Genomic DNA, 26,999 nt, shown 5'->3' on the forward strand with positions numbered 1-26,999 from the left:
GACAATCCTCTTCTTTCACTCGCTTTTAGTTGATTCAATAAGAAGATTTTATACACCATGTTTTTCTGAGATATCGTATACGAACTCGGTACCTAACAGACATTGGTGGGATCAATTCAAGGCACAAGTCTAGCTGGCAGAAAGAACACTGGACTCCAAGATTCTAAAATTAAGAGAAGATTCCTTATCATTGGATATCTCCAATAATTATAATGTCTGTCTTGTTATTAGAAGATACATTAAATATACAGAAAATTATATAATCAACTGAGAGGAAGCGCAAAAAGTGCAGACTAAGACCAAAATTGTGAAACTTAATGCCATTTGTGAATCTTCAAAACCCATTCTCATGGACCAGCCTTGTAATTTGAGTTAAGGTACACAATTTGGAAATTATTTCTAACAACATCGCTAAAAAATTAAGGCCTCATGTTTCTTACAAATGAAGAACTGAATTTAGTGGCATTTCAAACTACACAAGCTAGCAAGAGATTGCCAGCTAAAGGAGGCATGGACTCTCTGATTCAAATGAAAAGAAATTAATCAAATTATACAATATTCTCTTATATTTTTCTTGTATTTGACTCTATACTACCTGCCTATTGCAAGAAATGCCATGAGTTATTACCTTGAGCTTAAATTCTAAACTAGGACTCCTAAGACCAGATTGCTCGAGACCAGAGTTAGCAATTCAAATCCAACATGAAAATTGGTGGCTTTCTAAGGTTCATAGTACTTTTACAGTGTATCATCTTCATGGTACAAATACAAGCCAAGGCCAAATCGAGCACATGCTCTTTGAAATGACAATGCCTCTGCCACTTGCACAGGGTCTTCAAATTTATCATCATCCAGGGATACAGTTCCTGATGCCTCCCGGTATGCCTGTAATATTAGAAACTGTCAGTGACATTGAAGAATAAAAAAGTGAAAGAGAATAAAGGAAAATTTTTGAGGGGAGTAACTTCCCATTCAAGGATGCTAAACATGTTAATAATCTGAATCTTCATCTACCCCATATCAAAATTACAACAAAAATAAGTCACTGTTTCTCTTTTTAAAGAGTGAAAATACTTCATTTAAATAAAATCCGTTTTCAATGTAGAATGTCAATATCTGCTTCCAGGAACCCATCTCATTTCAGCCTTGAATTGCAATGTTTGCACTGGAAGAATAATCTCAGACCAGTTTACAGTCACAAAAGTAAATGACATTCATACATTATCACCAGGAAACTCTAGTCCTTGTCCCCACCTCTCCCGGTCACTATATGTATAACACAGCCACACTCTTATTTATTTGCTCCTGCGACCTGAATCAAAATGGTATTCCCATCCCATTTATCTCGTCTCCAAGTAATCTATCCTACATATGAATTTTTTTTAATGTTAGGTCACCATCAAAGCAAAAGAAATTCCTACAACGAACCCAGGAAACTCTAGTCCCTCTCCCCACATCTTAAGGTCATTTATATAATACAGCCACACCCTTATTCATTTGCTCCTGCACCCTGATTTGATATGGCATCCCCATACCCATCCCCACATCCCATGCCTCCCAGTAACTGGTCCTCATTAAATTTTTTTAATGTTTATTTTGGGTCCTACCATGATGCCTACCCCATAACCTTGCAGCTAAAAAATAGACTAATTCATTGACTCAAACAAAAGAAGGGTCTATGAACCAAAAACATAGGGGTACAGAACAGAGAAAAATATGAAGCCTGTAATGAGATTGCATCCAACAGTGACATTTATGCTCTGTATATGACATATGTACCAGTAGGTTTGCAAAATCTGATGCAACCTTAACATAGGATGCATACTTTGCTCCAAGATAATTCTGCTCAATAACAACACATAATATGTTGAACACAGCTATTATTAGTTCTCCAACGATGACAAGTTAACTAAATTGAAGTCCCACATTCATAGAAAAGTCATGAGAAACATAAATCAAAAGTTCTGAAGGAGGATTGAACTGAAGTGACACCCAGAGCTCCTAAGACTCAACTTAAATATTAAGATTCTGTTCATATTAAAAATGCTTAGATCATTACCAAAGCTTGGACCAAAAACTATTATCAAATGCTACAAAATAAATGTTGGCTATTCCATCATTCTAACCGTAGAGTTGTTGGTTTGGTAGAATTATTTAGAATGTTTGTTTTCATTTGTTAAACCCGTAAGTGCCATTTAGAGCACTCTGTTCACCATCATTGCATGTATATAAACCAGTGTTCCACGGGCATTGGGGACGGGGGGACGCGTTTCCGGGACAGGGGGACCAAGGGCCTAAGTTTGGGGACGGCGGGGGGGTGGCGGGGTGGGGGTGTTGGTATAGTTATACATATACATATAGTACTTGAAAAACTAGTTTTGAAAAGATGTATGACAGTATTACAGTATAAGAATTACATTTCAAATGAGACTATAGGAAATTTGAAATACTAAATTAGTAAATCTAAATACCAAGATTTCTTCAATGCTAATTGTGTTGTTATATGGAGCCTAATCAGACTCAGAGGTTAAATTTTCCCTACTTCTATCGACGCGGTTTCCCCCTATATTTTTCAATGGGGGTTTGTGGGCAACACCCCCAAGTTGGGGTCAAGGGCCAAAAATACTTTTATTATTTTCTAAAGGCGTCGGGTGTTATTTTTCTATTGGCCCACGTCCAATTAGGGTTACCCCTTAACCCCCCAAAAAGTCACTTTTTAAAATTTTTTTAATTTTAAACATTGCATATACGTGGGGGCGACGGGAGACGTCTGGGCGTCTCCCTGTCCCTCGAGAGACATCTGCACGTCTCTCGAAGGATGGGGAGACGCCCAGATGTCTCCCAAGGAGACGTCTGCACGTCTCTCGAAGGACAGGGAGACGCCCAGATGTCTCCCAAGGAGACGTCTCCAACGGCGATTGGGTGGTGGTGGCGGGACAGTGGGGGGTGTCGCGCCCCCGTCCCGGAGATGTCCCCCTCAGGGAGACGTGGCCAAAAAGGGGGGGGACACGTCCCCGTGGAACACTGATATAAACCTATACACTAATGAATTGGATCATTCGATTGCTCTGCAAAATGCCAATATGGTATCAGAGCTAGAGATAGGGGGATGTGCTGGAGAAGATTGGTAGTCCTCAAGGTTTCTAGTGTCTAATGATTTGCACACAATCTCCAGTGTCTTGGGGTTGAAAGTTCCAAGCTATTAGAGCTTGAAGTCGAGTTCATAGCCTCGATCTATCAGAGGCATTTGGTTATCCCGTGCTCTTCAACCCGCCTTGGTCGTCAATGCTGCTGAGAGAGCTTCCATTCCTCTATGCCTGTGATCATTGGTGCTTTCCATACAAATCTCATGAGATTTTATTATTGCCAAGCAATATATTATTTTGTTAAAGTCAATCCTGTGCAATCTGTGCGATGATACATTTTTGGTGATTGTAGAGTCTTCAGAGCCATTGTGATGTGTTCTACGTCTTGGCAGATCGGGTCATATCCTCTATTACAAGGAGGTTGATCTCGCATTCTTGCAAGCTATTGACTAATGCTGATGTATTCAACTCCGGCTGAGTGTAGGCGTTGTCTTTGATGGTGCCTAGCTAGATATCTACCACATAGAGGAAACTGCTAATCATTTATCACAGAGTTCTTGTGCATTGGCGATTTTCATGTGAGCGGTCTTTAGATCAAGATTTGGATTTGGTAAGAACCGGTGTCTACGCCAGATTCTCATTATTACCAAGCCCGTCTCTTGTTGTAGATTGCAAGTCGCAGACCTGCACAACAAGCCACGTGAATCTAATGGTGAAAGGCGGCAAATGTTATAGATGGCTTCATAGTTAAAAAAAGCATCCAGACATCAATGTGATTTAGATGCTCCATCTCTTGTTTGTGAGCCCAACTTAACTCTAGAACAAGATTGTGTTGGAGGTGTTCCTTTACACAAGAAGGTTCTTTCTATTCTCTCAAAAGGTCTGAGCATTTTGAAGTCTCTAGGGTGCTCCATTTTACTCTATTTTGTTTTTGTCAATAATTAAGTTGGCATGCTCACTTTTGGCAAAGGTTTTATCTTTTGGCATAAGGTCTATATGCTACTTGGGAAAATAGGACCTTGTCAACGATATTATTAGATTTAAGGAAATTTAATTATAAGTCTCTCTTTAAAAAGAAAATTGTGTAATGTTCAATTCTTTCAAGGGGGGTGATATTTTTCTCTAACAACATGAACATGGTAAGTAGTTCTCCAAAGTTTCTTCTTCCAGATTCTCAGCTACTACACGAAAATAACTATTCTGCATGGAAAACCAAACTTAAGACTTAACTCAAGTTTGAAGAAGTTTGGGATGTGGTCAATGGAACCACCACCCGCCATACAACAGACGCTAATGAGAAGAAGAAATTTGATCAAGCCGATAAAAAGGCAAAATTGATCATCTTATTCAGTGTGTCTGATGATGTCCAGCCCTTCATCCGCGATTTTTCCACAGCCAAAGATGCATGGGACAAGCTAAAAATGGTGTATGAGGCAAAGAATTAGAATCAAATCTTGAATTTGCAGAGTCAACTACATAGCCTAAAGATGAAGAATGGAGAACAATTAGAATCCTTTCTCAAGAGGATTGCAGAGTTGAGAGCCTCCCTACAAGCATTGGGAGAAACAGTTGATGATGCATTTTTGGTGCCTATTGTTCTATGGGCACTGCCTCCTAGATATAAAGTCTTTGTGACAACTTTGCATGTCATTGAGAGTCTGAGACAACACCCACTTTTGAAAAGTTGGTGAATCTACTTCAAAAAGAAGAATCTCTAAGGCACGGACATGAGGAGGAGGATCATGCCATGACTACTCATCATAAAGGCAAGAAGCCTATGAAGCAATTTGGTGGACCACCCAAATCTGGCCATTCATCCAAACCTCAGAAGAAGTGTCCAATTTGTGACAGAGTTGGACATGATGTGAAGAATTGTTGGTACAACTCCTTCAACAAAGGATCTTCCAACAAATCACATCCTTTTGTATGATGATGATTTTATCCTAATTTCAAAAATAGCTCATGGGTTAAGAGAACATTTGAAAGCTTTAGAAGACTTTTGTCAAGAGGTTGGGATGCACGTGAACATATCCAAGACCAAAATCATGATTTTCTCATTAAAAAGAAAAGACAAACAAGTTACCTTTCTTTTTGAAGGCAGCCCATTGGAAATAGTAAAAGAATACAAGTACCTTGGGATCGACTTTCACTACAAGCTCAGTTGGGAGACTTTAGGACAAAAAGGATACAAGAAGGTTGGAAAGCCTCATACTTCAAAATAGGTGCAGAAAAGCGAAACTTTGGGATTGGAAAACCAAGAAAACCCTTTTTGGTCTTCTAGTCACACCGGTTGTTCTCTATGGTTGTGAAGTATGGGGTAGCAGCATGTCAAACTACAATTGGAGGCAACTAGAAAGAATCCAGAAGCATTTAATAACAAGCAATCTCAAAGTTAAAACACGATCCTGTATGACATTTTGTTAGTTGAAGCCGGTACTTTTCCTTTGGAAGCCTCGGCTATAACCCGATTGATATGTTATTTAAAGAAAGTTGTGAACATGGATAAGCATCACTGGCCTAAAATGGTTGTGGAAGAGATGCTAAATCGGAGGAAGAAAACCTGGATGAAGCAGAACAACAATTGGATGAACAAGTGGAACATTGATTTGCATGAGTGTCCTAACACCAACCGTGAAATAAAAAGTTATGTTATTGAAAAATGTTGTATTACCATGTGGACAAAGCAAGTTGGGAGGAAAAAAGCATACTACATCAAAGAGTTTAATCCAACAAAGGACACTCATGCTAAATCGGAGGAAGAAAACCTAGATGAAGCAGAACAACAATTGGATGAACAAGTGGAACATTGATTTGCATGAGTGTCCTAACACCAACCGTGAAATAAAAAGCAAGTTGGGAGGAAATTTTTTTGTATTACCATGTGGACAAAGCAAGTTGGGAGGAAAAAAGCATACTACATCAAAGAGTTTAATCCAACAAACATATTTAGGTGTTATTAAAGGTAAAGCGCGGATGCTAATAGCACATCTGAGAATTGGGTCACACCACCTTAGATGCGAGACCGGTAGGTGGAAGTTACCTAAAGAAGCATGGGAGGAAAGAACTTGCATATTCTGCGATAAAGGGGTTGTAGAAACAGAATGGCACTTCATCATGGAGTGTGCGGCTTATGAGGACATTTGCACTCAGTATGAAAATGGATTAAAGGTTGACAACATGCATCAGTTATTTGAAGAAGATAGAATTAATCAGACCGCTAGCCTCCTAGTCAAAATCAATAGTAGAAGATTGGACAAGGAAAAGACTCTGAAGATTAATTAAGAATGCTATCCTCAGTCCCATAGACTGATCAGTCTCATGGACGTCATTAAAATCTTTCATTTCAAAGAAGCCCTTTCAAAGCGGCAAACCACAATGGGAGCAAAAGAACAAACAAAAGCAACACAACAATGTTGCTGAAGCAGATGATTCTCCAGACAAAGAATATGTGCTGTCAGCCCACACTTCAGAAGATGGTTCACAATCCACCTCTATATGGTATGTGGATTCAGGTGTGACAAAGCATATGACTGGACAGAAGGAGTGGTTTCACACATTGAAACCCCATCACGGTACGGTAACTCTTGAAGATGATACCACTCATGCCATCAAAGGTATTGGTGACATCTCTTTGAAGTTTGGTATTAATCGTTGTAGGGTTACTAATGTTCTGTATGTGCCAGGACTTACCAAAAATCTTCTTTTTGTTACTTAAATTCTTGATCATAACCTTAGGGTTGTATTTGATTCAACTAAGGATAAAAAGGTCTGTCTTATCATAGATAAGGCTAAAAATGATAAGGTTGTTGCTAGTGCTACTGAGGTTGGTAGAATGTTTAGGCTTGATACCATTGTTCATAATCAAGCCTTAGTGACTAAGGACAATGATCTTTCCATGCTTTGGCATCATAGATTCGGTCACTTAAGCACTAGTTATTTGTTGAAACTTTATAAGAATCACATGGTCAAAGGGCTTCCTTCACTTGAGAAGTTGAATGTTGTTTATTCTAGCTGTATTGTTGGAAAACAACATAGAGCACCTTTCTATCCTAGTGAGCATCGTGCAAGCCAACCTTTGCAGCTGGTGCATACCGATATATGCGGTCCCATGCCACCTAGTCACAATGGATACAAGTACTTTCAGCTTTTTGTTGATGATCATACAAGGAAAATGTGGGTATTTTGTTTGCAGCACAAAGATGAAGCTCTTTCTTATTTCAAAGAGTTTCGTACTTAGGTGGAGAAAGATACGAATCACTGTATTCGTGCCCTCCGATCAGATCGAGGGGGGGAATACACCAGCACCAAATTCTCCACATATCTGAAGGAAAATGGCATTTGACGTCAACTAACTGCAGCATACACACCCCAACAAAATGGTGTTGTAGAATGGAGAAATCGCATCATTGTGGAGATGGTGTGCAGTATGTTGAAAGATTCACAACTAGAGCGTGCATATTGGGCTGAAGCTGTACACACTGCAGTTTATCTTCTGAATCGTGCTCCAACCAAAGCCCTTGATGGCATCACTCCAAAAGAAGCATGGACAGGGGTGAAGCCTTCTATCTCACATCTTCGTGTTTTGGATGCATTGCCTATATGCGCATTCCTAAACAAAAAAGAAAGAAGCTTGATAAAAAATCTATGTATTCTTCTTGGTTATAGCAGTGAGTCTAAGGTGTATCAACTTATGGATCCTAATACAAAGAAGATATATATTAGTAGGGATGTAATCTTTGATGAGAAGAATGATGTAAGTTCTCCTCGTACAATTTCACCTACTGAAGATAGTGCTCCGACATTCAATATGGATGGTAAAAATGATGGGAATGTTGATAGTCAATCACCACCCATCAATGTTGCAAACCCATTGCCAAAATGGTATACTAGTACCATTCGAGATGCAAAGCTAGATGGAGTTCCAGACACTTCTACTTCAGGTCCGAGGACTCCCAACATGACTCGCAGTGAGGTAAACTTTGCACTAATGACTTCAGTTGTTGAAAATTTTGAGCCATCTACTGTTCAAGAGGCACTTGAATCAAAGCCTTGGAAAGAGGCTACGGATGCAGAGTATCAATCTCTGATGAAAAACAACACTTGGGAGCTTGTTGATCTACCACCTGGTAAGAAAGCAATTGGTTGTAAATGGATTTTTTAAACTAAGTATAAAGAAGATGGTAGTAAAGATAAACATAAGGCTAGACTCATAGCTAAGGGCTATGCTTAGAAAGAAGGTATAGACTATGAGGAAACCTTCGCTCCCACTGCAAAGATAAAAACCATTAGAATGATTTTTGCTTTAGCTGCCCAATTTGGTTGGAAATTATACCAAATGGATGTAAAAAGCGCCTTTCTTAATGGAGACCTTAGGGAAGAGGTCTATATGACCCAACCAGAGGGATATATTGCACCTGGTAAAGAAGAAAAGGTGTGCAAACTTGTCAAGTCTCTATATGGTCTCAAATAGGCTCCTAAAGCCTGGTATATAAAATTTGATGAGCATTTGCTAAAATATGGGTTCATTAGGCATCCATGTGATCCAAATCTCTACCTCAAGGATCAAGGGGGTGATATTGTAATCATTAATGTGTATGTTGATGACTTGGTCATCACAAGCAGCTCAGAAGAGATGGTTGAGTCAACCAAAAATGATCTCAAGAAGGCTTTTGATATGACTGATCTCGGGCAACTGCACTATTGTCTAGGCTTAGAAGTGTGGCAAACAAATCACCATATCTTTGTGTCAGAGAAAATATGCTAAGACACTACTTGAGAAATTCAGAATGATGGATTCCAAACCTGTCTACACCTATGGAATTAGGTTTGCAGTTGTCTGTTTCTGATTCATCTCCTCAAGTGAATGCAACTCTCTATCAACAAATGATTGGAGGTTTGATTTACCTGACATGTACTAGACCAGATATCAGTTTTGCTGTTAATTATCTTTCACGATTCATGCAAGAACCAATGACATCTCATTGGCTAGCAGCAAAAAGGGTCTTGAGGTACATACATGGTACAATGGATCATGGTTTGGAATATAAAAGAAGTGACTAGTTTTCCTTGACAGGGTATACAGATGTTGATTATGCAAGTTCAATTGATGATAGGAAATCCACATTTGGATTTGTTTTCTTCCTCGGTTCAGGACCTATTTCTTAGGGAAGTAAGAAGCAAGCTACAGTTGCTCGTTCTTCAACAGAAGCAGAATATCGTGCAGTAGCTTGTGAAGTAGTTTGGCTACGTCGCATATTGGAAGGATTGGGTATACCTTAAAATCAGCCTACAGTTCTCTATTGTGACAATCAAAGTGTTCTCAAGCTTGTTCGTAATCCAGCGTTTCATGAACGGACCAAGCATATTGAAGTTGATTGTCACTTCATACGAGCACATGTTCAACAAAACAACATTCAACTTCAGTTCTACTCTACATAGGAACAACATGCTGATATCTTCACCAAGCCTCTTGCACGTGTGAAGTTTGAAAGTCTTTAGGATTCTCTTATTAGTACTTTAAAACAATGATGTAATAAGGGGGGGGAATGTTGGCTATTCCATCAATCTAACTATAGAGTTGTTGGTTTGTTAGAATTATTTAGAATGTTTGTTTTCATTTGTTAAACCCGTAAGTGCCATTTAGAGCACTATGTTCACCGTCATTGCATGTATATAAACCTATACACTAATGAATTGGATCATTTGTTTGCTCTGGAAAATGCCAATAATAAATTTAGCTAGTGACATAAATAATGAATTACAAAAACCCCAGACCAAAAAACGATAAGAAGCATTCCATACACTGAGAAATTATAAGCCCTATTTCAAAACCTGATTTTCCACATCCCACATGTCGTACAATTTGCTTGTAAACTTAGTCACTCCGCACAAAACTATCGTGCTAAATGCCTTCTCATCAATTTTGCATTATATTGCTTTTTTGTTAAGAACACAAATACCTAGATACAGTCTAGCATTGATATATTTTAAATGAATGAATTTTAAAAAAATTCATGCGCTTTTTATTATTCAAACACATGGCCAAATTTCTATATTTTGGGAAAAGAACCATCTTCATGACCAAAAGATGTGAAACATTTTCAAGGGCTTACATGTTAGGACTTAGGAGATTTTTTGCCTCTAGAGAATATGCAATGGCCCCTTTTTTGCCTAGAGTTCATAAGAAAGGAGAGCCTTTTGTTTGCTAAGCATAACTTTGGTTGTATGTCGACCCTGGAAAAATTATGTTCTAAAATATTTACAAAATCTGCCTATTGTTGTGTGCAGAAGAATTCAGAAATTTCTCTATTGTTTTGCAACCAAAGTTGATTATTCTGAAAAAAAAATCAATGCTAAAAAGACACAAATATCTCTCAAGGCTACTAAAGAAGCAGCATTCCATACATTGAGAAATTATAAGCCCTATTTGAAGACCTAATATTCCACATCCCAAATATCTTACAATTTTATTGTAAACTTAGTCATCGCATAAAAACTGTCATTCTAAATGCCTTCTCATCAATTTTGCATTATACTTCTTTTTGTTAAGGAACACAAATACCTAATACAGTCAAGCGCAGATATATATTCAATGAAAGAATTTGAAAAGTTTCATACATTTTTGAGTTTTCAAACATATGGCCAAATTCCTAGATTTCAGGAAACGAACCATTTCCACAACCAAAACATGTGAATATTTTCAATGCTCACATGGTAGGAGTTTTTTTTGCCTGTAGAATATGCAATGGCCCCTCTTCTGCCTAGAGTTCATAAGAAAGGAGAGCCTTTTGTTTCTCTTCACATCAGAAGGTTAATTGCTAAGCATAACTTTGGTTGTATACCAAACCTGGAAAAATAATGTTTCTAAAATATTTACATAATTTCTGCCTATTTTGTGTGCAGAAAAGTTCACAACTTCCTCTGTTGTTTTGCAACCAAAGTTGATTATTCTGACAAAAAAATCAATGCTGAAAAGAGACAAATATTCATTATAAATTTTCTGCTAACAATAAGCTTTCACGGCATAACACACAAGGTGGACTTAGTGAAAATAAAAAGCACACAAACACCTAGACAGACAAGGGAATAAAATATAGTCAATACCCCTTCTATTATCTCCCATGGCCTTGACATATTTTTTATTGGCTTCCTTAAAACAAACAAGATTGGTATATTACTAATTACACAGGACCAGGTTACTCTCCTTAAAAACTTGGTGTCAGGAAAATGTTCATCAATGTCAAAATCATAATCACTTCTTATATAGAAGCAGCCTGGATTTTAAACCAGTGGAGAGCCAGAAGAAGCAAGCATTCAAGAAACACTGAAAAAGAAGAGACATTCTTAGTGGGAAATTTTTGTGGTATGCAATCAACCAAGGAACAATGATGAGAAGAATAAGCAACATACCTCTCCATCAGATCCACGAATTGTGACACGATATACTACTGAGACAGTCCTCCCATCAGCAGAAAATGTGACATTGCGGAGTTCACCACACCAACCTGCATGGACATCACCATTGCATATTCCTATCAATTATTTTTGGTATGGATGCTATATTACATTGACAACAACACTATTAATAAATAGATAATGCTTCAAGCTCATAGATTGATTGTATGGAAAATGATAAACCTAATTCATTAAAAGAAGTATTCGAGCTTCTTGAAACAATTCTGACTTTTGGCTATTGACATTCCTGGGATGATACTGTTTTCCAACAGTTCATTCAGATTTAGCCCTCACGAATAATGGTGAATTTTTAGCTAATTTATTCAGAAATTTAATGGTACCCAGGAAGTTTCACAAGATTGTGAATTATATATCGTTAAATATTTTTCTTGAATATTGTACACTTCACTAAGAATTCAACTTTCAAGATTCAATATTCAAAGTGGGAACTGACTAATCCTTTTCTCAGAACTTACAATTATTTGACACCAAAAATATGGTAGGCTTTTAGCATGTTATCATTAAATGATCATAATAAGTTTTTCACAGTCTATTAGGTTCAAGAATAAAGCTTGGAAGAACTGTGTACAAGATTTCATCATCAACATTTCAAATCACACTCACTGGTCCACATGAGGATGTTATCAATTTTCAATAAGCAGGAAAACTCCTGGCCTCTCTTTATATGTGTCTATGAACTAGGAAATGCAGTGAAGATTGTCCTTACAACTACCTGTACAACTGGATAACTAATGAGGTTAGATTCTGCTGGTCATTCAACTTTCAAGTATCCCTCCTAAAATGGAAAAATTCTTTAAAGGGGTGACGTAGAAATACAAGAATTATTTAAGCATGCAATTGCACTTGCAAATATTTGAATTAGGTTGACATCAGTTTCTTAATAGTTCATGTTATAACAACATCATGCTATTAACTCCTACATTGGCCCCCTTATAACGGAGGATGATGATACCATCAGTTCTTTTGCTCCAAGCTTCGCTACAGATGTGGAATAGTGTTTCTTTCCAACCTTTGTTTCCATCTTTGATCTTGTAGCGTCGTAAATTGTCATCGGGCCAATTTACACCTCATGATGTGTCTCCCCCTCATCTCCTACCCAGATTCGTTCAGTGCCTTAACTCCAATTTTGATGCTATGTACACCCACCAATTGATTTCCTAGAGGGATATCCTTCTCCCTGGGGCTTAATGATGGTCCCTAACTAAGAAGGACCAGGGTGCTAGTGCTCTGGTCCCTCTTAGTTGCTCCCTATTTTGAAATGGGAGAAGGGCCTTATCTCTTTGGTGGGAATTCAACTTTGTGGCTCTGCATGACTGTTGGAGGTCGGCCTAATTGGTAAATGACCTAGATACCCCTATATAAAGACATCTGATCAACCTAATTTCATATCTCCAAGCATCATAAGTATTCATCTACATTCAACATAAAGCATCTGTGAAGTGTTCATCAAGCATTTTCAAAGATCTTCAAGGCTGCATATTTCTTCATTCAACCATTGTGGAGCAAAATTACATCATTCATATGCAAGCATGCGTGTGCGATTACGGTTTTTTCATGTCTATGACATTTCATACAACATATGTGATTACATTCATGAAGCAAGGCATCATCAACAATTGCAGATCTGAGGTATACCTTTCCATCATTTATTTCAGTATTTGCATTTATTCATTCAAGGTTAATTCCTAAACTGGGTTTTGACTTAGGCAAACCACTATTCCCAAGCATTTTCCCTTCTCTACTGTGCGCAGGAACAGGTGCGAAGCTGTAACTTTCAGGATTGAAATAATTCACAAAAACGAATAGGTTTCCCTTTGGACGGTGAAAAGTGTGGAGGACTAGAGCGACGGGCATTCTAGTCCCAACAATTCAGGATGACCCTTTGGGAACAGATCCGAACATTCACATATTGCTCAAATCCAAGTTCATGGCCCTGTCCGACGACTGTAGCTCACTATTTATGCATAATTGCTTCAATTTCAACACATTTACCCTAATTTCAGCATTTTCACAATTCAACTTAAAAAGAGGGAATCAAATCCAACCAATGTATCTAATCAAAATTCTCAGCCCTGTCCTTGTTGATTTGAGGCTAGATCTGTTGGATTCACCCCTCTTTAATGTAGTGGTCGCTAAGCAAAAATCAAGGGTTTTACTACATCTAGTAGTGGAAACCCTAATTTTTCACGATTACATATCTTCATCAATTGCTCCATTGAGGGGTATTTCTTGTACAGTGCTATTTGCACCAATGATTTCACTCATATTATTAAGGATTTGATTGCTTTAGTTTCCCTCTCTATTTATGTTTATGTTGTTTTAATGTTTTACTTTTAGTTGTTTCTTAGATTCTAGGATTGTTTTATCCTAGCCTTTTTCTATTTTGACTGAGTGCACTTTTAAGTTCCACTGATCTAATTTAGTCATTTTTGAGAATTAATATAATCTCCATCTCTCTCAATTGCAAAAGTGATCAGGATGGATGATATATGAAGTAGGATCAAAATAAATTATTGATCAGAAGTAACACTTATAGTTTGGAACAAGGCTTCACTTAAACATTGGAATTAACCTCTTCAAGATGATGAAAGAAAATCTCATAGCAAAGACTAGACAATATTTAATTGCAAATAGAAGCCATATTTAATAGAATAACTCATTAAAGTAAAATTAAAATGAAATTGGATCAAAACCCTCATGTCTCTCTTCAATAAGAGCTACATGGAATCATCGAAGTTCTTTATGTTGGCCTTGAATGTAATGTTTGATTCTAGAGGGAGTGCCTTGCTTGGCCTTGCTGGTCTTAGGCACTACCCAACAAATACTATTAGATCTCTCTATTAGTCCTTCCGCAGTGATCAACGATGACACCAATGAATACTCCATTTCTGACGTGGAAGGTAATACTCGATGATGTTGGTGTAACCACCCAGGAACAACAATCTGCAAACACAACAACCTTCACATTGCATAAGAGAAGCAATAAACCTATTTCACCAATGAGCAAATAACTGTATTGAGATGCTAAAACATTACAAACACCTTGTATAGATAGTAGAGATGTGATGGGGTAGAGATAACCAATATCTAACTACCAACTACAAATATTAAATGCACTATGCAATTATTAAATACTATGCAACTAATATCTAATAAAGTATTATGTCAACTACCTAAGTAAAACTTAAGCCTATGTAAATGGGATAAAACCACATTTACTCCAACAGTGCCCCTTAAGTGCAACTTAGGGAGTAGATTATTACGCAATATAAAAGCAAGATGCAATATGGGTCCCAACAACAAGGGTAATTTTAGTACCCATGTACAAATGCAAATGCAAATGCAATGAAATAAAATCTCTCACAAACTAGAGAAAAGGAGAAAACCTTGTGGAAACAAAACCCCTCTCTAAAAGAGAGAAAAGAAACAAACAAGATGTTGCATGTAGGACTCAATGATAACCACCAAGGACTACATACATCAAGTATCCCCCAATAGGAAGGAAAAGAGACTACATAGCCCCCGCCATAATGAACAATGTCCTGCAAAAATGGTGAGTGCTTGAAGACAAAATACAGTCCAATGCCGACTAACAACATTTCTCCCCTTGGGAAGAAGATAAACCAAGTACAAATGCAGGAATGCTTCCCATTCTAGATAGGAATTCGTAGGAAGCGGAATCCAAATGTGTGCTGATGATGTCTCGGAAATTTGCTCATATATTGCCAAGTCCTTGGAAAATGAAGATGCCACGAACCAATCAAGTACATGCCCAATCACAATAGAAGGTGACAAGCAAGGAACCAATGGAAACTGATTTTGAACAAGCTCCGAAGACGAACAAGATGTGACAATAGTTGCACCATGACTACCATCAAATAGGAGAGATAAACCCTCAAATGTGCCTCCCAAATTTGAAATGTGAGACGCCACAAACAATCAACCAATGTCTGGTGAATAGGAATCCCAATCAGGAAGACAAATAGATACCTATTGCAATGAAATAATGGTAGAACTCAAAGAATCACCAATCACCAACAAGAGATGAATGTGTGATCTCAATTGGAGAAGTAGAAGCTGCAAGTGGAGTCTTTAGATCATCATAATTCTCAAGTGTTGCTATTATTCAAACTCCTCTAAGGTACCGTCATCAAAAGGAATGTTGTCAACATCATCATGTGGAAGAAAGAAATTTGAAGCAAGATCATCTAGGAATGGAGGAACATGAGGATCTCCAAAAATCTCCCAAATAATGGTCCAAACTATGCGTGGGCATTTAATACCTCGAGAATTGGGGTAGATGTCATGGAGGAAGCTCTTACTGATACTACAACCAATCAACCCTATGATATGATCATTCTGATTACCCCAAACTAATTGCTTCCATTATGTCTTTATTAGAATAATATTCTTCATTATTGTTTAATGGTCATATATGTAAAATAATGTAAATATTGTCTTTTTAGATTCTTTCTAATATCGAGTGTTTCTTATTTAGAAACATCGATCCTTTGGACATTATTTAATGATCAGTTGATCATTTGTAAATAACAATAACTAATTTTTACCAATTATGTTTCCGTAATGTGGTATCAGAGCGGGATTTTTAAATTTTTTGGGGATTTGTTTCCAGTAAAGAATTTCGAAAGAATCTTTTAAAGACTCCTGGAAATCAGTTTCTATCTGTGTGGAAATTTTTCGAAAGGAATATTGAGGGTGTTTGAAAAATCGCGATATTCTTCTGTCTGCACGACCTGTTGTGTTGTGACGAATTTCGCGTTCTTTTTTCCCTCGTCCAACGGTCTTTATTCTTGCATTTTGCGATCTGCCTTCTGCAACGCGACGCAATTTCGTGTTTGCAGACCTCTGCGCAACGACATTTCCTCTAGTCGCGACCTTCTACAACCTGCGTTTTTTGTCCGACGCGATTTATTTTGCGTTTTTTGGTGTTTTCAACCCCCGATGCCCTTCGTCTTGCATGCAACACGATTTTCTGCACGTCGGAATTTTTTTGCAGGATTTTTTTTCATCTAGGTGCCTTGTGACTATTAGCGGCTAGGGTTTGCTGACCCTCAAAATTTCTTCTGCATCAAATCCAAAAATATTTTAGCCTCCTGCACAATTTTTTTTCACGATCTAGGGTTCTGCATTTTCGGCTAGGGTTTATACTCTCCATTTCAAGTCGAAAATTTATTTTGATTGCAAACTTTTTCTAAGTTTTTCAAGAACTCTACTAGGTCGTCATCAAATTTTTCTGGGTGCCTCGATTTTTGAGCTGTTGGATCTGCATTTTGATTTCAGATTCCTTGTGGGTTTTTCAAGAACTCTTCTGGGTCTTCGCCGGATTTTTCTGGGTCAGCCATACTTGGTCTTTTTTGAAGTCTGTACCTGGTTCTGTTGTTGTTTCAGATTCACGCCTTTTCAGATTTTCTCATTTTTTGTGCATTGGGAAACGTGCAAGATGGTGTCATTAACCAACTTGATGTTGGAAGGCAGTCAACGATTTAATGGCAAGAATTATAACACCTGGAAGCAGCACATGCTGATTATTTTTGAAAACCGTTGCCTTGATGATCTTGTTTTGGACAAAGAATCTCGTCCTACCATAGTCGGAGCAGATCAAGACAAATTTGATGACCGCAATAGGGAAGTTGTCATGCTTCTTAAGCTCTCTGTCACAGATGACCAGTTACCTCAGATTCCTTCTGGCAAATCGGCCGCAGAAATTTGGAAGCATCTAAAGGAGTTGCATGAGATATCTGGCAAACGCCGAGCAGTCTTCTTGAAGAACTAGTTGTTCTCCATCATGATGGATGAACGCATGTCCTTACAGGAGCATCTCACGAAGATTAAGGACATTTGAGATCAGCTGGAAGCTATTGGTCGTAAAATGGAGGAAGAGGATATCGTCGTAATAACCCTGAAGAGTCTACCAAAATCCTACAAGCACTTCATAGAGACTCTACATTACGTCTACGAATGTTGATTTGAAATTTCCAAAGATGTGCACCAAACTTCTGCAACAGGATCGCTGGAAACAATAGTTTGGTAGCGGTGCCACTTCATCCTCCTTAGAGCAAGCATTTGTAGCCAAATCCTTTCACAAGGATAAAGGCAAATCTCAGTCATCTCAGTCCTCTCAGCAGAAGGGCTCTAGCTAGTCACAGGAAGGTTTGAAGAAGAAGGTTCAATGCAATTATTGTCACAAACATGGTCATATGATTAAGGATTGTCGCAATCGCATAGCTTCCGAACAACGGAAGCAAGGGGGGTCTCAGCCTAAAGCCAATGTCACCGAGCACACAAAGCAGAAAGAGTCTGCCTTTTACGCCTTCATGGCTAAAAGACCTGTAGACCATGTGAAATCTTCTACTTGGTATATTGATTCTAGTGCTTCTCGACATTTCATTCACAAGCGTGATTGGTTTACAAAATTCTCTCCCTATACTAATTCAGTTATTTTTGGAGGAGCTGAAGAGTATACCATTGTCGACAAGAACAACGTTCAGATACAGTCTAGTGGGAGGAATCTCATATTCCTCAATGTATACTATGTTCCTGGCATGGAACTAAACCTTCTTTGTGAGTCAGATCATGCGGCATTCTCCTTAGCTTGATGTCATCTTCAGTGCACATTAATGTTCGATTGTTGATCGTGTGACATGCACTACTGTTGTTGTTGGTAGTGAGGATCATGGTCTTTACAGACTTGTGGATACAGGTGATTCTCTTGAGCATGCCTTCGCAACAAAATCCTCCTCTATCACCCGTCTATGGCATCAGCGATATGGTCACCTGAACATTCACTACCTTGCTTAGCTTGTTCGGGAAGATTTAGTACATGGCCTACCTGATATTCAAACTCAAAATCAATGAGTTTGTGAGGCTGGGAAGCAACACAGGAGACTGTTCAAGGATGGTGACTCATGGCGAGCATCTAAGGTACTACAGTTGGTCCACGCTGATGTATGTGGTCCAATGAATACTCCTTCTGTTACTGGGTGCAGGTATTTCTTACTTTTTGTTGATGATTACAGTCGTAAAATGTGGGTGTACTTTCTTAGACAGAAATCAGAAGTGCTTTCTTTATTTCAAAAATTTAAGGCCTTGGTAGAAAAAGAGTTTGGTTGTTCTATTATTACTCTTAGGTCTAATAATGGGGGGGAGTTTTGTTCTACTGCTTTCTCCAATTTCTGTGATACACATGGCATAAAACGTCAATTAACCACACCATACACCCCTCAGCAAAATGGTGTTGTAGAACATTGCAACCACACCATTACAGAAATGGCTAGGTCTATGTTGGAACACATAAATGTTCCTAAGAAGTATTGGGCAGAAGCAGTGTTTACTGCAGTCTATCTCCTTAATAGGTCTCCCACTCATGCTGTTAAGGGGAAGACTCCCGAGGAAGCTTGGACTGGTCGCAAACCCAGGATCAGCCATCTGAAAGTTTTTGGCTCACTTGCATATGTTTGGATTCCAGATGCCAAGCGCTCTAAGTTGGATTCCAAGGGTTAGAAGCTTATGTTTACAGGATACAGTGACAACCATAAGGCCTACTGGCTGATTGATGTAGACACTGATTGTCTTATCTTCAGTCGTGATGTTGTCTTTGATGAAGATCAAGGACCATTTCAACTTTCCTCGACTGAGCAGAATTCTGAGGATCAGCCTTTGAAGGCTTTTGATTTAGGTGTTCGTCTTCCATTTGGTTTATCTGATGTGAGGGATGATGTAGATTCTGTATTTGCTGATGCACTACTTGAATTTCCTCCGGATGATGCTAATCTTCCACTTGTTCCAAATCCTTTTCCACCTCCAATTCCAGTCATTCCTCCTGCATCTGATGTTGGTACCTTTATGTAATGTCCCCACTTTAGCAGTTGACCAAGTGTATGTGCATTAGCCTAGCTCTACATGGTCCCGAGGGCTAACGAAGGGTTTAAGGGGATCCTGGAGTGTTTTGGCCTAGTCATTTCCAGTTTGGGCTAAAACGGAGTTGATTTACTTAGTTTCAGGCATACTTACTATTTTTTGTAAGTTAGCGGGACACAACGGAGGCTAGCTTTGGTGATTGGATTCGATACTCCTCGGCGAGAGCTTTCCGACGAGCTATCACTCGCGCTATTCGGAGTCCGATTGCTAATATATTTTAATGCTTGAAGTGTTATTAAAGTAACATTTAATTTAATTGTAAAATATTAAAGTGTTACTTTAATATTTATTTTATGGGGATGTGTGCAAATCAAAGGGGCACCCAAGGGAGACATAAGTGAATATTTTAATATGTTTTATATTGCACATCTTTTATCCCACATTGCTCAAGTGAGTTGGGTCGACCCTTGGAGAAAGAATAAAAGGAAGCTTTTGTGGCTTCATTCGGATGTTGAATATGAGAAGAAATTGATGTGTGAGTTGCAGATCCGTTCTTGGCATTAAGGGACGTCTATCCTCTCTTGTGACATTCTAGACATCATTCCTTTGGGGTTTGGCCTTTGGAATCCATTGCTATCAGCTTCATTAGCAGGCAGATTGGGTGCACCTCCAGCTACAGGCAGATTTGGTGTTTTGCTCATACCTTCTTCACTTCTTGTCCAATGCTTATGCCATTCTAAAGGGATGATTTTATGAAGATATTGGACTGATTGAAGACTAATTAATACTGTAGCGCAGCACTATTCACGTTACTATAGCACTACACTATTCACGCCACTGTAGCGCAACACTATTCACGGTATTGTAGCACGGCACTATTCATGTTACTATAGCAGCAAGATGGGAAGTCATTGTTGGAACATTATGTCAAAAATGCTAGAGTATTTAGTGAGTTGAAAAATCTGCTATGTATTTGATTTTATTAATTCTGGAAATAATATCATATCAGCAGTAGTTCAATCTTCATGTTGCATATTGTAATTTCCTTCTAGTTCATGTTATGTGATTTCAAATCTATGCAAAGACTTAAAAACAAACAAACATTTCATTTCCGAAGCCATAAGGGGGTTTAAACATTAAACGGAGAAATAAGGAGTTGGATGCAAACTGTTTGACTAAATTCCTATCAGCAGTTGGTTTAGTTTTTGGGCATTCTAGGGTGTCCATTACACTCTACTGTCCGGCCTAAATGGTGGGCTAAGACCATCAGTGATCTTCGTCCTGATGAGCTCATTGAGGGTAGATCTTCCAGAAATAAGGGCAAGCAGCAAAATATAGTTAACTTTGCTCTCATGGCCAACATTCATAGTATTTATGAGCCTCAGACATTTGCAGAGGCAAAAGGGATTCCAAAGTGGGGACATGCAATGGACGCAGAATACCAGAGCCTTATAAAGAATAACACCTGGGTTCTCTCTGATCTTCCTCCAGAGAAGAAGCCCATTAGCTGCAAATGGGTCTATAAGGTCAAGTATCATGCAAATGGTAATTTGGATAAGTACAAGGCCAGATTAGTTGCTCGAGGATTCACATAGCGGGAGGGCATTGACTATGAGGACCATTCGTCTTCTTCTCGCTATTGCAACTCAATTTGGTTGGAAAGTCCATCAGATGGATGTTAAGAGTGCCTTCCTCAACGGTGAGTTGCAGTAAGAAGTCTACATGACGCAGCCTCCTGATTTCAAGGTTGCCGGCAAAGAACATCAAGTATGTAGACTCGTTAAAGCACTCTATGGACTCAAACAGGCTCCTCAAGCGTGGTACATTAAGATTGATCAGTACTTGGATGCTCATGGTTTTCAACGTTGTCTTTCTGACAGTAATTTGTATATCAAACACTTTGGTGATGATATTCTTTTTCTTGTTGTCTATGTGGATGACTTGATCATTATTGGCAGTTCAACACATTTGATTGCAGAAATCAAACAAAATCTATGTAAGGATTTTTATATGACAGATTTGGGGCTTCTCCATTATTGTTTAGGTGTTGAAGTATGGAAGACTGATAGTAGCATTTTTATTTCTCAGTCTAAGTATGCTAGGAACTGGCTTGACAGGTTTCAAATGCAGGATTGCCTGCTTCCACACCTATGGAGACAAGATTGAAGTTGTCAACAAAGTCTGATTCTCCTTTTGTAGATGAAACACAATTTAGGCAACTAGTGGGCAGTCTCATCTATCTTACTACTACTAGACCTGATCTTAGTTTTGTAGTGAGCTACATTTCACGCTTCATGACAGCCCCAAGGCTGATCATTGGTAGCAGCGAAGCGTGTGTTGTGTTATGTGAAGGGCACCTCTGATTATGGACTTCTATATTCTAGGAGTCATGATCCTAGACTCAGTGGTTACACAGATTCAGATTGGGCACGTTCGGTTGATGACAGGAAGTCAACCTCTGGATGTGTTCAGTTTGGGATCTGGTGCAATCACATGGACTAGTAAAAAGCAGTAGGCAATGGCTCTCTCCTCAACAGAAGCAGAGTATCGAAGAGCAGTTAAGGCAGCATGTGAGGCAGTTTGGCTTCGCCGGATGCTTGTGGATATGCAGATATCTCAAGCAGGTCTGACTCCCTTGTTCTGTGATAATCAGGGAGTGCTCAAACTTGCCAAGAATCCCGTCTTCCATGAAAGAACCAAGCACGTGGAGACTCACTGTCATTTCATCAGAAAGCTTGTTGAAGACGGTTCAGTTTAGTTGTTGTATGTTCCAACAACGGAGCAGCCAACTAATATTCTCACCAAGTCGCTCGGTCCAGATAAGTTTGCTAAATTAGGGGGCAGCTTGGTGTTGTTGACAGATTGACCATTAAGGGATGGTATTAAAATAATATTCTTCATTATTGTTTAATGGTCAAATATGTAAAATAATGTAAATATTGTCTTTTTAGATTCTTTATAATATCGAGTGTTTCTTATTTAGAAACATCGATCCTTTGTACATTATTTAATGATCAGTTCATCATTTGTAAATAACAACTAATTTTTACCAATTACGTTTCCGTAATAGTCTTTGGCTCAGGAATGAGTCCATAATGATGAGGCAAGAGATTAAGCTACCTACAATGTGTTATAATTCCTTTTGCCCACAACTCATGATTGTCCTTAGTCAAAGTGATAACAAAAGGATGTGTTGCATAACTCATGATTACATCAATGATACACTTCTCACATCATATATAGAGATCAACAATATGAAATTTTGACTTCAACGTGTAAAAATTAGCATCAAACAACAAAACCACTGATTAAATACTTGTACCACTGTGAAGTTGATAGAATTAGCTTTCAATTGATATTATCCGGTTTGCAAAAAATGGCCTCCGTTTGCAAAAGTTATGCAAAAATGAAAAAAGGGTCTATATTAGGAACTTTCGAAGGACCAGGGGACTTAATGCATAACAGTTTGTTGCTCCAAGTGATCGAGTTCAAGTTTGGGGGCGAAAGCGAAAAATTAGCCCTACAAGCTAAGAAGATCTCGATGGCGTGATAAGGTGGCGGGTAGCCCATGTCACTACAAACATTCACTATAGCCTCAAACACCAAGTCATCATGAGCTCGCAACTCACAACTTAACGAGGGAGTGCCGCCACATATAAAGAGCACAAAACCAAGCTTCATAAGCAATGTGGGACTAAAGTCCCAATGCCCTAGCCTAAATGCTACAAATTAAGGGGCCCACAACGAACTTGCACACACACTATACCCTAAATATTAAATCAAGACTTAACAATAAGCTAAAATCTGCAAAAATAATGAGAAGGCAAGCATGTGTATAAACGATGAGCTGTGAAAACACTTGATCACTTGCAATTAGATTGTCGGCCAAAGATATAAACGCCTAGTCAAAAGAAATGTCGACAAAACAATGAGAAACCTCTTAATCAATGTAGGCCAAGACATTGTGCCACAACAATAAAACCACCATTGACTAGCGAAGTAAAATTCACATAAGATAGACACGTGGGAGATTTTGAATCAGCTAAACCCACAATAGTGCAAACCATCGAATATGTTCCATGCTGATTAATATAAGAGCCAATTCTGGTAATGAACCCCTAGACAAGGGTATACGACTATGAGGGGACACACAAGTCAAGATTAAATGCCCCAAGTATAGCAATCTCCACGTGGACTATAGGAATAAGCACAATGCGAATAGAAAGCCGAATCAAAATGCCATGGGTCAACCACGCAATTCAAATGGCTTGCACAAAAGCAATATGCACAAGCAAAGTAAAGATAAATGCGCCCAATCCAAAAGCAAGGTGCAGTGCAAAACTGAAATAACACAGGCCAGCAAACTGGAAATTTGTATGCTGCCAGCAAAAGGAACCGTTAATCAATATAGAGTTGCCTGCCAAATGAGGTTTCACCGCTGCCACAGGCAAATGAAACCACAGAATAAAATAATTGCAGTTTTGTGTGCCAATGAAATGATGCTAACAAAACACAAATAATGAATATCAACCTGCAGATAAAATATCGGAATTTCACAAACATTGATGAAAATTCTCAGCATGAACGGAGATACGAATTGGTTGCTCTGATACCATGTTGGTGTAACCACCTAGAAACAACAATTTGCAAACAACCACCTTCACATTGCAAACCCAAGATGATTGTGATGGATCTCAAATCAGCACAAAAATGATGACAAATCAATGTCAAACAAGCATCAAACTGTACAAACAATGAATTTTAGATTGCATACAACAATAATATCCATAATCCAAGATTTTTTTTAAAAAGTCCTAGTTTATCTTTCCAATATCTAATAGAAAAATTCATAATCCACACCACTGGTAGTAGTCAAACAATAGTAGCTTTCCCAGGACAAAACAACATTGTTGGAACACATGAAAGCAAGAAGATGAATGGCACAGAAAAAGTTTATCACATATGTAACCAAAACCTACTAATAGTAATTCACATAATTTGAATGTGGAAAATCCACCTCATAAACAATGCTCAAATCATGGCAGTGGTTTATACTTTATAGATTAAGTAAAGAAGATAGATTAGCCCCTGTAAAAGACAACGAACATCTAAGATTGGAGAGGTGCAATAAAATAACCATGATAAAAATGTTGGATAGATGAGAACAAAATGCATAAATGAAATAGTTGAGTCAAAGGCATCAATGTATAATATATTCTAAAAAGAATATGGACAACAACTTAACAAAGTGTAATACAATGTCTATCTATAAAGTTGAATAGAGCTACACAAAGACCCGAAGATGCCGCTTCGTGTTGCTCCTGCGGCTAGGGTTGCAAAGGGCTAGAGGCCATTTGCAAGTGGAATCTCGCACAATGGGCGGAATAGTTGGGCTACTGTGGTTAGACAGGGTGGTCTCTAGAAGGTTTTCGCAGCTGGTCTCAAACGAGGCAGGATAGAAGTTGCAGGTCGTGACCACAACGACTCTTTTGATGGGGCGGGTGGGGTTTGTTCTGCAGCATCGCCAAGTCATGCAAATCGCCCTCCTTATGGGTTTGGAGCAAGGGAAGGATGGTCCAAGGAGGTCAATAACAAGAAAGTGATGGGTCAAAGGGAGATTCCAGCTATGCCATATGAGAACTTGTTGTCTCATGGCGCTAGTATATCGGGTGGTTCTGCAATGAGTGAGCTACAAATGGCTAAGCCTATTATTGTTAATCTGATAGAGGAGTTGGAGAAAGAAATGGACCACAATGAAAAGGTTTTTTCAAGGTTAGGGCTCATTGGATGTTTCAGAGGACTGTGGCCGAGTCTTGGTGATCTCCACAAATGGATCTGTGTTCATTGGGAACCCATTGTGGATGCTTGTGTGCAAATCTATCTGCATGCTAGAGGGTATTTTGTTGTAGTTTTTGAAAATGAGGAGGGCAGGAACAAGATACTTTGTGACTATCAATGGTGTTGGGAGGATAGTCGTCCGTTGATGTTGAAACCATGGCATCCGACTTTTAACCCTCTATCTGAATCCTTTGACTGGATTCTTCATTGGGTTAGGCTTCCAAATCTTCCCATGCAATTCTGGTTTGACTCCTATTTTGAGGTTGTATGTAACTCTTTAGGTAATTTCTTGATGGCTGATGAAGGTTCTTTGAATTTACTACATACAACTTTTGCTCGGATTCTGGTAGAGATGGATGTGTCTAAAGAGCTTCCATCAGAGATATCTATTAAATCCTCAAAAGGTAGTTGTATACAACCTGTAGATTTTGAAGGGGTTCCATTTAGATGCAAGAGGTGTTTTAAAATTGGGCATAATGTTGCATCTTGTGACAGGCGCAGAGTGGAGAAACCAGCATCTTGGTGGAAAGAGGTGACTCCTCACCATTACACGGTGGAGAAGGAGGAGGTGATCCATTAAATCCCTAAGGTTCTGAGTGGTGGGCACAAAGTTGTCAATGGAAAGGCACCAGAGTTTGAGGAATGCTTTGATTTACCAAAGCGCTTGAGTTAATGTAGAAAAAGATAGATGGCTCTGCAGATGTGGTGCAAGATTGTGTTATGCAAATAGTGGTGCTGATCAAGCAATTAGAGAGAAAATGTTAGAGTCAAGGGGTAATTTGGGGCCAATGATGGGGTGTGCTTTAGTGGTGATTAATTTGCACCTCACTGCTCCGCAAAGCCAGGAGGTAGGGGGGAAGGATGTGTTGGGGGTTTCCGATTTGAAGTTATTGGAAAATGCAAAAGAGGATGGATGGATAGAGGTTAAAAGGAAGAGAGAAAAGAGAGTTAAGAGAGCATCAGCAGGATTTTTCACTCTCAAGAGAAGGGGGAGGTAAATTTGCATTGTAATCACTGATCCTATCATGGGTCAGTTTTATGCGACTTTGGGGAGGTGGCTCCCTGATTGTAGCCCCACCTGGTTCGGGCCAGTTCAAAACCCGATTTCTTAATAAAATCAACATCTATTACTGACCAAAAAAAAAATGTTGAACAAAGCTCTAATAACAAACTGATATATGTGACTAAGGAAAAATGGCCTTCACTAATAAAATGTAAACATATAAATAAATACCTACACTAAATATACCAATGCATGGGAAAGTGACCTCTTGAACCTCTTTCATTGTGAGTCCGAACAGAGTGAAGCTAAGAAAGAGACATTTCAAAAGAGAATAAAGCACGAGCAAGAAAATATTCTCGCATATGAGTTCATAAGGTACATACTTATAATGCAATGCTCAAGTAAAATACATAAACAATAAGCTAGCCAGACACGGGGGTTGACAAGTTACTCTGAATTTTACAACCCTTAAAAGAAATTATAATGATAAATGAAATGGGCAAAGGCCCCTTACAAAGATAGTAATTATACTTGCACCTATTATCCCTATCACTACAGCTTGGTGACTCATAACTTTTTTTCCATGGTCTTCTTTGTTTTGTGAAGCATGATACTTTGATATGGTATTCTCAAAAGGCATGAGCAAGGAAAATACATTATAGTTGCACATGTTTTTTCCCCATATCTTCCATGCTTCTCTGCTTCCACTTGTTAAAACT

General features: G+C 38.6%; 1 protein-coding gene across 2 annotated transcripts in view; it reads right to left on the minus strand.

Moving 5' to 3' along the window:
• Positions 1–393: 393 nt before the first annotated feature.
• The window catches only part of LOC131039626 (DNA repair RAD52-like protein 2, chloroplastic), a 40,362-nt gene continuing 13,756 nt past the window's right edge, over positions 394–26,999 (minus strand). The window contains exons 3-4 of one of the 2 annotated variants that reach the window (XM_057972448.2): positions 11,496–11,590; positions 394–885 (exon numbers count right to left, since the gene is read on the minus strand). In XM_057972448.2, coding sequence (XP_057828431.1) covers positions 739–885; positions 11,496–11,590 — 242 coding nt within the window. In that variant the 3' untranslated portion in view covers positions 394–738. Of the gene's footprint in view, positions 886–10,658; positions 11,410–11,495; positions 11,591–26,999 lie in introns of those variants that run through there. The other variant, XM_057972514.2, reaches the window with a different exon arrangement.

The sequence above is a fragment of the Cryptomeria japonica genome, chromosome 9 (assembly GCF_030272615.1).
Source record: "Cryptomeria japonica chromosome 9, Sugi_1.0, whole genome shotgun sequence".
NCBI classification, from domain to species: domain Eukaryota; kingdom Viridiplantae; phylum Streptophyta; class Pinopsida; order Cupressales; family Cupressaceae; genus Cryptomeria; species Cryptomeria japonica.